General features: G+C 37.4%; 1 protein-coding gene across 14 annotated transcripts; it reads left to right on the top strand.

Annotated features, from left to right (window-relative positions):
- The first annotated feature begins 4,142 nt into the window (after positions 1–4,142).
- Positions 4,143–16,504, top strand: LOC114880952 (coronin-2B-like). 14 transcript variants are annotated; one of them, XM_029197482.2, is made up of 12 exons: positions 4,143–4,253; positions 4,553–4,680; positions 4,762–4,867; positions 5,651–5,925; positions 10,800–10,997; positions 11,329–11,445; positions 11,952–12,266; positions 12,330–12,554; positions 12,641–12,850; positions 12,918–13,035; positions 13,118–13,344; positions 13,438–16,504. In XM_029197482.2, exons 4-12 carry the CDS (start codon positions 5,782–5,784, stop codon positions 13,630–13,632), a joined length of 1,749 nt encoding a protein of 582 aa, XP_029053315.1. In that variant the 5' UTR covers positions 4,143–4,253; positions 4,553–4,680; positions 4,762–4,867; positions 5,651–5,781; the 3' UTR covers positions 13,633–16,504. The 14 variants fall into 14 exon arrangements, with proteins under 14 accessions (XP_029053315.1, XP_029053317.1, XP_029053319.1 ...); XM_029197484.2 differs by having other exon boundaries at positions 4,538–4,680; XM_029197489.2 differs by lacking the exon at positions 5,651–5,925 and adding an exon at positions 8,942–9,196 and having other exon boundaries at positions 4,144–4,253.
- Positions 16,505–17,005: the final 501 nt, after the last annotated feature.

Genomic DNA, 17,005 nt, shown 5'->3' with positions numbered 1-17,005 from the left:
TAATTTTTGGAATTTCCGGGTTCCCTAACCTTCCTTGTAAGGAGTTTTGGAAACCATGTTCCTTAATAGTCACATCAAAACGTTCAAACCAGCATCGCGCCGACTGTTTTAAACCGTACAATGCTTTGTTTAATTTACATACGTGACCCTCTTGTGCATCAATGCCTTCCGGCACACGCATGTAAATCTCTTCTTCTAATCGCCCATTTGATGAATTAGCAAATTGTATTGGTTAGCAAAAGCAAGAAGCATTCGAAAAGTCGTGATTCGCGCAACTGGTGCAAAAGTCTCATTGTAGTCCAGTAAATACTGTTGACTAAAACCTTTTGCAACCAGTCTTGCTTTGTATCTACATGGATTTCCTTTTTCATCCATTTTAATGTTAAAAATCCACTTGCAACCAACAATATTTTTATCTTTTGGATGAGGAACGATATTCGGTTCGCGCTCCGCTCTGAACTCGCCGCTAAGCTCCGGAGCGCTTCGGAGTGCTCTGGCTCCGTTTACTACAGGGTGATCCTCTCGCTAGTGGACTCAAACGAAGTGCCGCCACATCAGTATGAATGGACCCAAGCCCTTTTCTCAACGGGGGTGCATACTGTAACTGTGTCCGTGGAAAGGTATCTGTTGGAGCGTCCACTATTAAATATTTAGAAAACGTGCCCGATATGGGCTGATCGAAATTTCGTTCTAAGAAATAGATAATGTGGAAGCACTTGGAAATAAGGGGCGTCGTCCTGTCTCCATAAAACAGGCACCAACGGACCACGGTCGTGAACGTTCGAACAGTTTGTTTTTTTCTCTTTTCTTTACCGCGTAGTTCAGAATTCAATAGTGTCTTGCCGCGATCAGTTTTCTATTACGAAGTCGAGTGCTTTTACTCGATTATGTCAGTTTTCTACTCAAAAACACAACGCGCACGAGGCCTTACCCGGTTCGTAAACCCGAGACCTCGTCGCGCCAACAGAAAATTCACATAACGCCCGGGGCCCTACCGGGTCCACTGATTACAACCCCAGGGTCCCGCCGGCAACAATCGAATCATCTGCCCGAGGCCTTACCCGGTTCGTAAACCCGAGACCTCGCGGCGGCAACAATTAAAGCGCATCGCCCGGGACCTTACCGGTCCCTGAACACAAACCTAAGGTCCCTATCATTCATATCATTCATATATCAATCATATCACACGCGACACACTCACACACATAACTCAAACTTCAAGGGTTTTTTACGCCTTCGGGCTTTTTCCCTTTTTATTCAAACATCTTCAAGGGTTTTTTACGCCTTCGGGCTTTTTCCCTTGCATTCATGAATAAACTCTTATTTTATCACTTATTAATGCCGAATAATTCTTTGTCAAACCAGCGTCGACAAATCCTAAACATCCTTTCGAAATGTTCGGTAGTCACGGTCCTTTCCCAGAACATCGCCCTTATCGCTCTCAAGTGTTTAGCGCGCTGAAGATCTAAAATCAAAGGGGGAAACGGATCGAAGAGAGCTGACTTTGAGAGGACGGGCACTCTTGTTCGAACCTCAGACGAAACAAGATCCAACTCTTAATTTTCTAAAGATTTTATTCAAAAAATAGTATTGAAACTGTTCATGTGGAAGAGTTTCGATCGTACAGTATCGATAACAGAAAAAGGACTAGGGCCACTTCATGCTATTGTGGCGGCATTTTCTTTGAGTCCACTAGCGAGAGGATCACCCTGTACTAGCTGCCCATGCCTGCTCTAAACTCTAAACTCTAAACCCTAAGCAAAGGGGTACAGTCCTACGTATCAAAGCAATCTTCTGTTACCGTTAACATGTGTTAGTCTCACCGACAAGAACTGTTAAAGACTGACATCCCCTGTGTTAAAGTGCGGCACGCCAAAGGTACGAATGGTAAATGGTTGTGAGCATTTGGACGTGGTGCTGCGGATAATGGATAATGTAGAATATTGATATTATTCATTGTATCGCCGATCAGATAATTTAAGAACTGTTTTACCACCAACGAGATAATTTAGACTTGGCACAGCACCTTCGAAATAATTATATCGTCGGTGCTGCTGGGAAAACAATTCTGTTTTACTTTATAATTGTATTACATCCTTATTGTTTTATTTTCTTTATTGCACACCACTATAATTATTTCATAATCGATACTATGTAAATATAATTATTGTTTCGTAGTCGGTACTACATAAATATATGAAAATATTCTTAATAGGGAATAACATACTAAGCGTTTAGTGTATTTTGCGACACCCTGGAACGTTTTTTTCGAACGTGCAATAAAAGTGTAGCGATCAACAGTCTCTCGTTGGTGAGACCACGAGATACAAACACAGGTAAAGGCTGGTTCAGACACGGCTAGTAATTTAGTCGAGTGGGGAGTAGCTACTTACTACTAAACCGTTTAGCGCATAGAAATGTGTCCAGACTAGTACAGTTGAGCTTTGGAAATGGAAAGTACAATATACATATATCGCTTGACTAAAGAAATGCGTCCGGACAGGTCTGTTCGGAAGCTTAGTTAGTGGTGGGGGAAGCCTACTCGACCAGAAAAATCTAATGAAACGGGTCTACTCGACTAAACCGTTTTACTAAACTACTCGACTAAACTGGAGTGTCCATACACTAAACTACTCGCCACTCGCCAAAATACTAGCTGTGTCTGAACTAGCCTTAAGGTATAGTTGCCACAACGTATCAAGACAGTACGTGTATCAAGTCACACTGTTGCCACATCTATTACAATTCTGACCATTAGCAAAATGAATCGGCTTGGCCGAGATTTTGATTCCTGCCGGATATAGAAAAGGACAGCGTGAGCGAAAGAGGACGTGTGCTGTCTTTAATTTTTTAACGACAGCTGTACAATTTTATGTCAGTAATGAAAAAAACGGTACAAGCATAAAAAATGATACCAGGACAAATGGAGTGTTAATATGCTAAGGTGCTTATCACAGTATCGTCATTATCGAAGCTACTCCGATAATTGTTTGTCGTGTCAACAAGTTTAGAGAGAGATGCGGAGTATGCAAGAAAAAGAGCGTCTATAATCGCTCGTCGTAGCGAAAGGGTTAAATAAAAAGTTCGTGTTAGAAAAATTGAAGTAGGCGAAACGTCTCAGACCATGTGTATTTTGTCAGCGCATTTCCCCTTCTTAAGGGAAAGCCTCCTAACTTGGAGGTGTTGTAAACAAAAGGGCATACTGTCGAAGGCGTTCTCACGACCGAGAATTTTTGAGACGGCAAGGTATTCTTATTCTGACTGTCATCGTGTACGATTGCCTACAAATAAAGAGTATACCTTCATCCACTCTGGTTGTATTACAGAGTCATCTATTACGTTAAGCCTTACATTCGTATCAACCTTTTTACGAAAAACATTTCCAACATGATTTGTCTTTAATATTATCTTATTTCAAATAATTTACATCTTGAAAAATATCTCCAAAACATCTGTAAAACGAGCTTAACCCGAATCACCAAAGAGATAATAATAACACCTACCAGATAATATATTATCTCATATCACATGATAATTATTCGATACGAGAATATCTTCATGTTCTGTTTCTAAGAAAACGGCGAATTGCGGGGACTTTGGTTCGTGGTTAAAAGGAAATATAATAATATAACTGAAACACAGGATTTACTTGCACAAATGTCTCTTTCTTGCACTATGGTAATTTTACTCCGCGACTATCTTCTTTGGCGAGTTTTTTAAGAGTGAGTAGCGACGCTTTCTTTTTAGCGCGTCTTCTTAGAATCTAGGCTTACCAACTATATATTTACATCGTAACCTAGTAACTAAAACTAACTAACTTAACTTAACCTAGTTACTCCCAGAGGGCACTTCAGGAGCGTGCATCGCTTGTCGCCACAGAATTTTTTTTTTTTATTTATTTATTTTCCTCGGTACAGTTTGTAGGAACAATTAGCCACAAAATTTTTCCGAAGACACAAACTCCCATAAGGATGGCAGTCTTTAACAGTCTCTTGTCGGTGGTTAGACTGCTGCAGTGCGAAGTATTTCAAATTTTTATACTAGGGGATAAAACAGATGGCGTTCGTTCTCGAGGCACAAATTCACGAATTCACGACCCTTTGAAAATAAAGGCACGTCCAGTCTTGTTGAATCTATAGTCAGTGCTCACTGCCTGGTACTTGCTGAATTACAGTAGCGACACCAAACAGCCATTTCTAGATATAAAATAGCGACACAATCGTGTCGTGCGTTGATATGAAATAATACAGCAGGTAGTTTTTAAAGTTCATAATATTTTTCTTATTTTTACTTTGTTTAAATCATTTTTGAAAGATGGTACATTATTATACTTCGATTAGTTGCTTTTCACTAACAGTAATATTTGTCTATATTTGATCTAACTTTGTAATACAAAACAGATCTGTCCTTAGCAGGAGGTTGAATGGAACATTTGATCCGAATCTTGCGCTGAAAGACTTTCGCATTTTATTTCGCATAAAATACTCGTGTGACGTATTAGTAGTTATTCTATAATTTTATTGGAATAAATTTTAAGGTTATCTGTTTCCAGTTAGATATTTTCAATAATATTGACTTTTGCACCGGGCCCCGTAAACCCAAAGGACACCTCTGTACAAAATCAACTGTTCCGTACTCCATTCTATTAATTCATGAAATTCATGAAATATCTAAATGCACGTATGTACCTATAATTCTACAAATATTTGATGATTCATCCGTTTGATCTAAATTCATTCGGTTTTGTTCGTTCGATTTTAGTAACCATCTTTCATACACCGTTCCTCGAGCAGACCGCCTTCCATCACGGCGTGTTCTCGGCTGCTTTCAAAATCGATATGTAAATCGGTGTTGCACGGATGAAATGGTGAGTGACGCTTAGCCAGTGTTACATCAGATTAAACTACGTTTCTAACACGATCGTGTGTATACTAACCGCGAACTTTAAAGCTATTCCGTGACGTGGATTTCTCCTTTCACCGTGAAACAAATTGATTTGATCACAAGCGATGCGTCAAAGCCGCAAGCATTCAAAATTATCATCTGTATTGTTACGTGATGCGAATACTGTAACACCTAGTTTGTGTACGTGAAAATCAATTTCTCGTACACACGTGTATCTATATTAATTCAAAAAACTACGGTGTGTTGTGTCACTAATCGAAAGTATGCGTCTCTAGTTTGTCGATCTATTCATTCGCTCTCGTGCAGTTTGAAATACATAAATGTTAACATTTCGGGTATCCCTGTAGAATAAATGCTCGTCCCTCTTTCTCTTATAAAACGTAAGCAAAGGAACACGATAAATGGTTGTGCTTTCTACTCGCAAGAGCAAATGAGTTGTTAGTTGGTGGCATAGCGTGTTCGTGGGCCGACGAGGAACTCGCGCGCTATTCGCCGATCTCTTGCGAGGGGAACGTAATTTAATGAAAACGCGGGATATTCTTTCGATTCGTGTCATCGTGGCGAGAACAGCATTCGAGAGCGGCGTGCTTTCGTGTTTACATGTTGCGCGCACGTCAGATCGATACGTCGTGTACATGTGATAGCGTGTTCAGTGAGTGGGTTACGAAATCGGTGGACGGAAGCGTTCGCACGTGGCTCGTAATTGTCCATTACTCGTGAAACGTTCTTCTTGTTTGACATTTAGGTATGCAGAGAACCTCTGACATCGGACTTTGAAATACCAACAAGCAGTCGTTAAATAAATAACGTGGGAAATACGAGTTGTGACTGAGTGGCACGCGTCGAAGGTGGACAATTCGATAGATCATAGCTTCTATGGGATATAACATCGCGAACTGGGAAATGATACGTACGAGGGAGGAATTGGCGGAGAAATTGGGCCTAGAAGGCGCGGATGACACTCATACATTGTTGAACAATATGGTAGACGTCAGAGCATGCTACAAGCCAAGCGGAAAAGTAAGATCGTCATCTTCAATATTTTTTTTCTTTTCCGTTTTGTTTATAAATGGATGAATGTGGGTAGTAGAATATGTTTGGCTTGTTTGATGTCCTTTTTTAGTTAAAAAAAATAAGAAAAAAACATTAAATAAAAAAAAAATATATACTGATCGAATTGAGTATCCTCCTCCTTTTCGAAGTCGGATAAAAAATGTAACACCATCTATTGAATTTCGCTCTCTGCGCACTCTTTGTTTATGCATCAAGAAGTACTTCAACTGTTCTACTTTATCGTTCGACTTGATTTAACAAAATTGGCATTAATTGACGTTTACGATGGGGGACAACAGCTAGTTCCACTTTTTTAAGGAAGTATTCATTTAAGTTTACAATAACTGATAAATTCCGCTCATTGAGGAAATTAAATTGCAGTCTCTTGTATTCCAAACGTACTTCGCTTCGATAGTACTCGTATCGAATATTAAATCACAGCTCGCTCTTTCTAACTTATACAATTTATTCAATTAATTAATTAACGATTTCACTTAATCTCTATAATCAAACAAGAAAAAAAAAACTTTTCCCTTTCTCTTCCAATGCTCGGACACTAATTGCATGCGTTCACGTAGGATTCTTATAAAGCATGGATTGAACTCGCAATTTAGGGTAGCCCCCATCGAGTCTGCAACAAGGGTGCACAAAGCGGTAGGTATAAATTACAAACCTATATTATGAATTTTCTACAAATTTTCTATAAATAAAAACCTACATAATGACAATGTACGCGTTTGTAAGAGAAAAAAAGAAAATTAAAAAAAAAACACATCGGTCTAGCGCATTGAAAGAAGCACGAATAAGCGTGCCACGTGACAGCCGGCTGGCATCGGGCAACGGCTATATAACCATTGCCAGTGAAGTCAGTCAGTGCTGGCTCGGCGACTTTCGCGATCTAACGCGCGCGCCTGGAACTCCGCTACACGATCGTGTATGTATGTACATACATGTGCTTACGTAGTGCTCTTTTTTCTTCACGCGGTACTGTCTCAATGAAGACGTTGCATGACCGTACAACCAATTAAATACCTACCGTTGCTATCTCTTTCTCTATGTCCGAACGAGATCGTGCAAACTCTAAGGTACCGTTTCAAATGATTCTGCGACGCGTTATCGTGTATGCTTCTTCGCAGCGTGAAAGAAGAATTTAAATAATAATCCTGGCGTACGTGATTTATGCGGTGAATTAAATGATCGGACAGGTTCTTAGAATACAATGCAGGGCAACCTTCTCGAACGAATGTCGAGAGGCTAACCCGAATCTGTATTGTGAAACACGCAAATTGGAGCGCGCGAGAAATTAGCAAAGTGTTACACCAACGAAAATATACGCGCGGCAAAAAGAAACTATGAGTCACGCGGTAGGTTTTTGAAACGCCCTTTGTGTAAACCATTCGTCCGTGCATTTACATGCCCGTTCAACGTTCCGACGATTCCTTTTTCCTTCTTTCTAAACACGATTAAGCGTACTACACATGCGGAACACCGAAACCGGAAACGGCGGGAATTATCTCGTTAGCGCATCCCGTGTCGTACGGAATTTAAACTTTTTTTTCGAAGCTTCAAATCTAAATGAAATAAAATGAGATTGTCTCCGAGGAACTTGTTTTGAAAGCTATGAATTTCTTTTTTATTTTCATTACAAATCAATTCGAAGTTCGCGATCGCGAGAAGTGCGCATTAACCGCGACTATAAGTAACGTTACGAGCGTGTTGCTGTTTTTTCTTAGGCTTCTTCTTCAGCCTCTTTCTTCTTGCACGAGGTTCAAGCGTACAGGAGGAAAGAATAGGTTGTTGGCAACGACCGCATGAGTATTAGGTTGCTGCAAAAATAGTGTTTTCCTTGTTTCGTTCCCTTGTTTCACAATGTGAAAAGATCTCGATCGTGTCGTGATTTATTTTTTTATTTTTTCCATCGTTTTGAATGTTATACAAAATAAAACGTTCAGTGTTTGAAGCACTAAAAGAGATTATTTTAGTAGAACAATGTAAAACAGTGATGAATCCTCCATCTACTAAATATTATATAAATTTTCTTGATTTTCCATTTGTATCTTAGCATTTGCTTTTGTTTTTTATTAGTTTGTCTACTAACAAATCGTAAAATAACTTATATAGATTAAAACATACACTCGTTGCTGATTTTTTAAAGATTCTTTCCAGATTTCCGAGAGAATTGAAGCGTTAGAAATCGGGATGAGTTTTTTGCAAAGATAAAAGACAGTGATGACAGAGGAATATTTATTTATCGTATTCCGTTGGGTAGAACGATAGAATACTTTTCAGGCACGATACCGTTTATTTACATTCATGTTGTGACGCGTCGAAATTGAAACGGCGAAATTCCGCGAAGCGATCCGTCAGACAAAAATTTCGACCAAGAGTCGTCCTTGTCGACATATCTGAGCACATTCTTCTCCTTCCTTAATAGGCGACATCGATTTTCAAGCATGACGCAAGTTATGCGTTAAGCGCGTCAATGAAATATTCATACCGCGCGCTTACCCCTCACATTAAAGATTAGTATCTTTACGCTCTTCCTCCATCGATGATTTTCTCCATTTTTCATTCGTATCGTAACCAGTTTATTTTGTTCTTTAACAGTTTGACTAACAACAAATCACGAAATATGTTATTTTTTAACAATTGCTTCCGAAAAATACTTTTTCCATCCTATTATCATTAATTCAAGAGTTACGTAGATACCTATACTCAATCCAATGTATCGCAAAGAAATAAATAAAAATAATAAATCAAATAGAAAATTATTTTTATTCATTTAAAAAGGCTGAAACTATTTTACGAGTTTCGAAACGGATGTTCTTTCACGAACGCGTCGCGTATTCAATCTCCTATACGGTGAGCGTTTCGAAAAGCGGGTCGATAAACAATGATAAAATCGCGGTCGCGGCTCGACGCGTTCGCGATTCGATGATCTCGTGTAATTAGACGGCCTCGTGTTCCCTTTTGTTTCTTCCAGTAAAGCGGAAAAGCTTGCTCCAGCCGTCGCGCCCGCGCCGCCTCAGCCAGCGGTTACCATACACCTACGATCGCGAGTTTCGAAGTAATATACATAATAGTTGCATTTTCTCCCCTTCCAATGCATGGATACTGGCTTGTTCAATTTCTACGTTCCTGTTGTGCACTGGCGACCACCACCGTCCTCACCACGCACGTGTACCGACTGCCTGGTCTCTCGGCTTGATTAGTATCAGACATGACCAACGACAAACAGGTGAGTGCTTTCGGTGTTACACGACTATTTGTTCCACGAATTAGTATTCTTGTTTGAATACAAATTTTCAAAAGATTAAACCTGTTGTTAATAATCTGCCTAGTTTGGCTATAGTTAAAAATGAGATTCAACTATATCGGAAATAATATGATTGTAATTCATACTTGAATCGAATAAGTTAAGTAAAATCTGATATTTGTCGACAGTGATTGTTCGTTATCAACGAAAACGAATATCGGTGATCGTGATCGCCAGTTATCTGAAATAAAGACCGACAAAACAATAAATAATCACAAATAAGCGTAGCATACGTATTGTAACTGAAAAATGTATAACATATTAGGCTTAGGTACGTACATATCCAACGAGAACACGATTCTTTGTAATCACAAGAAATGGCACAAAGAATCAAGATTACCCGCACGATACACTTAATGTACATAAATACATATGTACATGTACTATATATATGTACATATATGTATACCTATTTATTCTCAGTTTCAATTATTTTGCACAGATATTATTTGCATGCTGAAGTAAATAGATGAACACCTTTGTATCATAATAATTGTACAGTCGGCACACGATTGTTTGTATGAGTTCATCAAATTTTCACGTTTCAGGCATGTTGTATGCAAACCAGATGTTTGCAAGTTGAATTTTCTTATGTAATGAGAGAACGAGACTGATATTGTATCATATTATCGATTCGATTCGATTTTAACGCGAAGAATAAAAGAAGAATTAGTTCTAATTATAGTGATGATAGTACATATTATGACATAGTCAATTGGTTTTCTTATACAATAATTATGTAATACTTTGTAGACTTCTTTAATACCTACGATTTATAATTTAGAAAATTATAAAGTTTACAAAGATCTCGTTAGAAAACGAATTTTTACTTTTTACCATAATTAATTACTTTGTTAACGGCGTCGTATAAACTTGTCACGATTCGCGTTCCATCGATAAAAATTGACGCAGAAACGTACCATTAATCTTTACGATACGGGATTACGGTTACAGTTTGGCCGTGTATTAACTATGGAACACGTTGCTTCGTTATTGTTGAGAAAAAGTCGCATAATTTGATCTGTCTCGCCGCGCTACAGTGCGCTCCGTGGCTACCACGCATCACGCGCGACTAATCCGAGAAAGATTTCACGTTTTGTCCGCGATTACCATACGTATTCGTTGCAAGAATCGAAGGTACACGTTGCTCCTTGTTATAGATCACGATGCGGAGCAACGTGTACGATTGAAAAAACCTGATAGCGATAGTGATACATACCAAGGTGTCGACTTGGTAACACGCTTTCGGCGTTGTTCCACGAAACTTTCTTCTTCACGGTTTCTGAACCGGAGAGAGTCCCAAACAGCTGTTACAAATCTTCGTTATCGTGTTATTGACCTTGCTTTAAATTCATTAAATCGTTCTTCAGCAACGACTTCAGCAACGATACTTCAATAATTTGCCGCGTTCGGTTAATTTTCAAATTAAAAACATTATTAGTAAAATTTGAGGCACTGATGATCATCATATCAGTGGATATGTTAAATAATTATATAAATTGATAATCATGTTTTTCTTTTTCAGTCTTGGTTCCGTGGTGTTCGAAGTAGTAAATTTCGCCACGTGTACGGGGTACCAGCAAAGAGGGAGAAATGCTACGACAATATCAAAATTACGAAGAATGCCCATGATTCGCAATTCTGCGCCGTGAATCCAAAGTTCCTCGCTGTGGTGACGGAAGTAGCTGGCGGAGGAGCGTTTCTGGTTTTACCGCTCGATCGCGTGAGTTATCTGCTTATCGATCCGTTTGATTCTAGCGCTCCATCATCACCTGATAGCCTATCAACGGGGTTGCTTTATCATTCGATTATACATCGACGCAAATAGCGTCCCAATTTAATACTGTTACAGCTCGGTATCCTTTATGGGATTAGAGTATTCGGAAATATATAGAAAGAATTGTAAAAATCAACACCTTCCTTGTCGATACTAATTTAGAAAATGATCGACTGTAGAACAGGTGTATTTTTTCTATTTTTTTTTTTAATTAATCGAGCCACTGTACTTACAACATGAGATATATTGGATTGCTAATCAGGATTCCATGTTTTAGACCGGAAGACTGGATTTTAATGCAAGCAGAGTGACTGGACATACCGGACCAGTTCTGGATATCAAGTGGAATCCGTTCAACGATAACATCATCGCTTCCTGCTCCGATGATTGCACCGTAGGATTGCTCTGCTGATTTCCTATCCGCGTTTATTTAGAATAATTAGATTATTTATTTGAATCTATTTATTATAATGCAAACTACCTCAGAGTTTTATGATCATTTTCATCAATTTCTAAGATTCAAATTTATTGTCATCAAATCGTGACAGACTTTCTATCATTTGATACGCGACAGCTTAATATTATTCATTTGGATATAAAGCGTCAGTCAGTCAGTAATTTCTATGTCTTAAAAAGAAGATTCTCAAGAATGTGACTCGAATAACAGTATTTTACAACTTTCATGTAAGTGAAAGTAAAATAAAAAAAGAAAAGAGCATGGTTATCACCTTTTACAAATTACACGTTTGCTAATGTATAATATTAAACGGGATGCTAAATACATAAGAATATCTTATCCTGCAACGCGATTCGCTCTCATTATTTCGAGCAACGCGTATCAATCTTCTCTTATTGCTATTCGCATCCTCTCACAATCTTCTTGTTGTTCCTCAATGTTAGATAAAACTGTGGCACATTCCTGACGGTGGATTATCGCGAAATTTGACCGAATGGCTGGTGGAATTGCAAGGACACAAACGTCGTGTCGCTTACATCGAATGGCATCCGGTGGCCGAGAACGTACTGTTCAGCGCGGGCTTTGATCATCTCGTTATCGCGTGGGATATAAATAGAGGAGAGGCCGTCAGCGTGATCGACAGGCATCCCGATGTGATCTACAGCATATCTTTGAATCGCGATGGCAGCTTGTTAGCGACCACTTGCAAGGATAAGAAATTGAGGGTCTTCGAGCCAAGATCCGGTATCGTGGTCTCTGTACGTATCTATTTTGTATCACAATAAAGTTCATGTTTTAAATGACAATTGTTTGTTAAACAGGAAGGAGTTTGTCATGCCGGGACAAAAGCTAGCAAAGTGGTTTTCCTTGGCAGTTCGGGACGTCTTCTCACCACGGGCTTCAGCCGCCACTCGGATCGACAGTACGCCATTTGGAGCCAACACGATCTCACCGTTCCATTGACGTGCGAGACCATAGATTCTTCAAGCGGAGTCGTTTTTCCGTATTATGATAACGACACTAATATGGTGTACCTGGCCGGCAAGGTAAACACCCGTATAGTCGGCGGGAACAATGATGTATGTATGTATAGTTGGAGGAAGCGATATAGTTTAGAGTTTCTTATTTCTAGGGTGATGGTAACATCCGCTACTATGAGATAGTGAATGAGGCTCCTTGGGTCCATTATCTCAGCCAATTCATTTCCGGCAATCCACAAAGAGGACTGGGTGTAATGCCAAAAAGAGGCGTAAACACTTCCATATGCGAGGTGTTTAGATTTTATAAATTGCACGCCACCCGTGGAATGTGCGAACCGATTTCAATGATAGTACCTCGAAAGGTAGGTATCTTGTTAAATAAATTGCTTAATATTTGAATTTCAATAATCGGGAACTTTCACTTTCCAGAGCGACCAGTTCCAAGAGGACCTGTATCCTGACACTATCGGTACCTGTCCCGCTCTATCAGCCAGAGACTGGATCAGTGGCATGAATAGTCCACCGATTTTAATTTCTCTGAAAACCGGTATAACCGTTGAACTTTCAACGTTCTTTTTATTTTTTTTCTATGCACTTGTTGCTTAATTTTCTCGTGGAAATGTTAACAGGTGGCAGCATTACCACGCACAAGCCACGCGTTTACAAACCGCCGCAACTTCCCCCTACAACCGACTTGAACAACAAAAAGAAATTCGCATTCCTGTCTACTGAAACTGTGCCAGACTACAGGCCAATCGAGTTTCATGATATGTCGGAGAAAAGTCAAAAAACGTCTAGCAATCAGAGCACCAAGTTTCAACAGCTGCAACAAAAATTTGGCAGCGCTGTGTTGCAGGTACAACTAGAGTACCTCGGTACTTTGATGCTCTTATTTTAAATTTACGTTTCGTACGACCAACAGAATGTTGTCCCGATATTTTAATTGCAGAAGAATATCATTTCCACGACGCTGAACGATAACAAGGTTTTGGAGACCGTAGACATTCCTAACAACGAGGCCGAGCTCAGATTGGCGTTCGCTCGTCAAACCGATGAATTAAGACTGGTCCGACGACAATTAGCTAACAGTCAATTACGCGTGAAAGAGCTAGAAGAACAAATTCGCAAGCTTCAGCGTCAGTAAATCCCCTAATCTCGTTTGTTTCGAACAAATTCTTAATAGCTTTATCGCCAAAAGCATGGTACTTAAAAAACATTTATCGTACATCGTTTACCACCGCTACAATATTTAAACTTTCGCAAATTTTCACAAAAAAGAAAAGAAATAAAAAGAGAAAAGTGGTGCAGGAGATTTTAAAGCGGTTCGAATTTATGCTAATTGATTACATTTCTTGAATGTATCTTGTGAAAGTACGATTGGATACATTTTTATAATATATCTCGTCTCTCTACAATTTATATCTTTTCTCTGCTACCTTCGTGTGAAAAAAATGCAGCAATGAAGCAACAATAATTTAGTCAATTTTTTTAGACATCGTTCTATATAGAGAATTTGAAGATAGAAAAAGAACAAACGAATAATTGTGATCTACACGATTGCCTTCACTGTACAGACGAGTTTTTGTCTATATATATCAAATGTTGATACCTCTTCGCAGTTTTTAACACTCTACTTTTCTTTATATTTATTAGACTTGAAAATTTGAAATTTGTATTATGAAACTTTAAAAAATTATATTACAAAGCTTAATAAATTCATTTAAATTATGTCAGGTACCATAAATTTTGTCAGAGTATAATTACTGACTGAAAGGGTTAAACAATACTTGTATTTGTATTAATTACCATAACGAAGAAGAAAGATCAACTTGATATAAAGATATAAAACTTCGATGAAGTATTAAAATGTGTACACGAAAAATTGTACCTGTCTGTTGCATATGCACGTTTACCATATGCAATTCGTTCTACAACAGAATTGTCGTATATAGTAACGCTAGGTATGAATGCAGATTATATGAGAATTGCGTACGCAATGAAACATCATGCGAGAATACAAGAAAAAGCACAAAATATAACGACGAATAATACAATACATACAATACCTTACAATAATTGAGATTCATCGTTTAATAATAGCAACTGTACGTGGTTGCAAAGAAAAAAATCATTCGAAGCAATGATTCTCGACGCATTTTTGTAATATTTTGTTACGTTAATTTTCTTCGAGATGAATTTATTGATTAACGAATATTTATAATTCTATTTATTATTCAATTCACACGAGTTAATTATTCACCTTTGATGTTAATATTATGAATTTTGTCGATATGTGTACATTAATTTACGCGTTAATTTAAAAAGCTAGTGTTGTGTTCTGTTCAATGTTCAGTTATGTGCAACGATGTCCTTACGCTCAATTCCATAGGAGTTTAATAAATTTATTAAAAAAAAATATCCAAAAAATGTGAGAAAACGTAATATGATGACAAGCTTTTCTGTTGATGGAAAGCGACCTCTTCTTCTCTACAATGTCTCTTTTCTCTGAGCATCGTTGCACGCAGCTGTACATCTCGCTTTCATATGTATATATATATAATTATACATACGGTAGTAAACTTAACCTGTCAACTACATATATGTATGTATATATATATAAATTATTTTATCGTCGAGTGTATTGATCACTGCCAACACCCACTGCCATGGTAGAAGAAGGCAATATCTAATTTTCTAACTGAACCCATGGCAGTGATGATGTTCAATTATATACTGTAATTAGTTTGAACATGTTAGGCTGACAGTTTTTTTTTGGTATAATTAAAAGAGAGCGTTATAAATGTGCATATTTAGCGCTAAAAAACAATATACAAAGCAACTGAACCGTGGGTGATATGCATCTTATGATCATATAGTTGAAATATTCTACAGAAAAAGATATGCAATATTCGATTCTATTTAATAAACACTGATATCTATGTGTGTCAAAATACTCTACATTACTAGGGCCAAGAAACGGGAAAGGTTATTAGTCACAGGATACTTTAGTGCTGCTTGATAGTGTTTAACAAACTTAATGGTTTATACACATATAAATATATGTATTTTTTCATACGGTATAGATGTACATACATACATAGTTGAAATTCTCGAGCAACAGGTATAAAATTCGAGTTAAAAAATGCTTGTGTTCAACGCGCATCAATCGATCATTATATAAAAAAATGAGATAACAAAATAGAAGGTGTAATCTTCTTAAATATTGATACTCGAGTGAACTATTGATACTCAAATTTCATCGAATTGCTTGAAGCCTGATGGAAGTGTCTTTCTAAGAGTATATCGCATACTGTGTTGCCTTCAACATTTAACACAGATGTTACTGATAGAAAAATCATTGATAAATTGATAGACTATAATACATATTGTATAAGCTTACTCCGGACCTATTATACTTTTGCCCCCAAACACTGAAGCAAATGTATAAAAATACTATATAAAACCAGTATAAATGATTTTCTTTGTTTCCTAATATAAACAAATAAGCACAGAAAGATTTTCAAGAAAATTTTTGTAAACATATGTATGTAGGTCTGGACCAGTCTTTAGAAGTTAAATATTGCAATAATATTATTAATCTAATTGCTCGACGTTAATCTGTGTGTGTATTTTTCTTTGTTTCACACCGTCGAATTTTGGTGCAATAAAGCTGGCGTAAAGGGTGTCCAATTTTCATCAACTGACAATTCCTTAATCAGCGAACAATTTTTTTCTTTTTATTCTGTGTAATTTTGTTTTAACGATAAATATTGTTATGATAGCGTATATCGTATAAAAAAGAAAAGGAAAATCCTATTTATCCTATGCATTGTTCATATAAACGGACATACCAAAGAGCGTTAACGTACGTACACGTATGTACCTTTCTACGAATGGTCATCAAACAAATTATCAATAATTGATCGACCATCGTGTTATATTTATATGCTGAGAAGATGTCTGTAAGACGAATGGAGGATCTCGTTCGTAAATAAAGAACAAAGTATTCGATTGTATTTCTGTCTTCTGACCCATATATGTATGTAGATACACATTTTTTATTTTGTACAATTTCATTTTTCATAGTTTCTTGTACTTTATACAAAACTAACTATAACTAATCGTTTAAAAAATAAATGAGATTCGTATTCTATACACAAAGTCTTTGTCAAAGTAAATAAGAAAGAAATGAGTACAAAAATAATTGTATAAAAGTACAAATGAACACATGTGTAAACCTATAGCAATTCGGAAGTGTATATCTGCTTACACATATTAATATATAATAAGTATATGCGTTAATTACCTATAAGACTAAATACATTTTTCATCGTGAAATGAATTTGATATTCACTTTTGCTATCTTAACACTGTACTTATTTTGGTAACTACTGACTTTTTCGATATTTTACTAAAAAAAGGCACATCTGTTATTTGAATTTCATAAAATTCAATAGTTTTGTATAAATTGTTTTCTTAAGGTATATACAATATACAGTACCGAGCATGGTGGGCTC

The sequence above is a fragment of the Osmia bicornis genome, chromosome 3 (genome assembly GCF_907164935.1).
Source record: "Osmia bicornis bicornis chromosome 3, iOsmBic2.1, whole genome shotgun sequence".
Classification (NCBI taxonomy): domain Eukaryota; kingdom Metazoa; phylum Arthropoda; class Insecta; order Hymenoptera; family Megachilidae; genus Osmia; species Osmia bicornis.
This window is presented reverse-complemented; position numbering and strand designations above follow the sequence as displayed.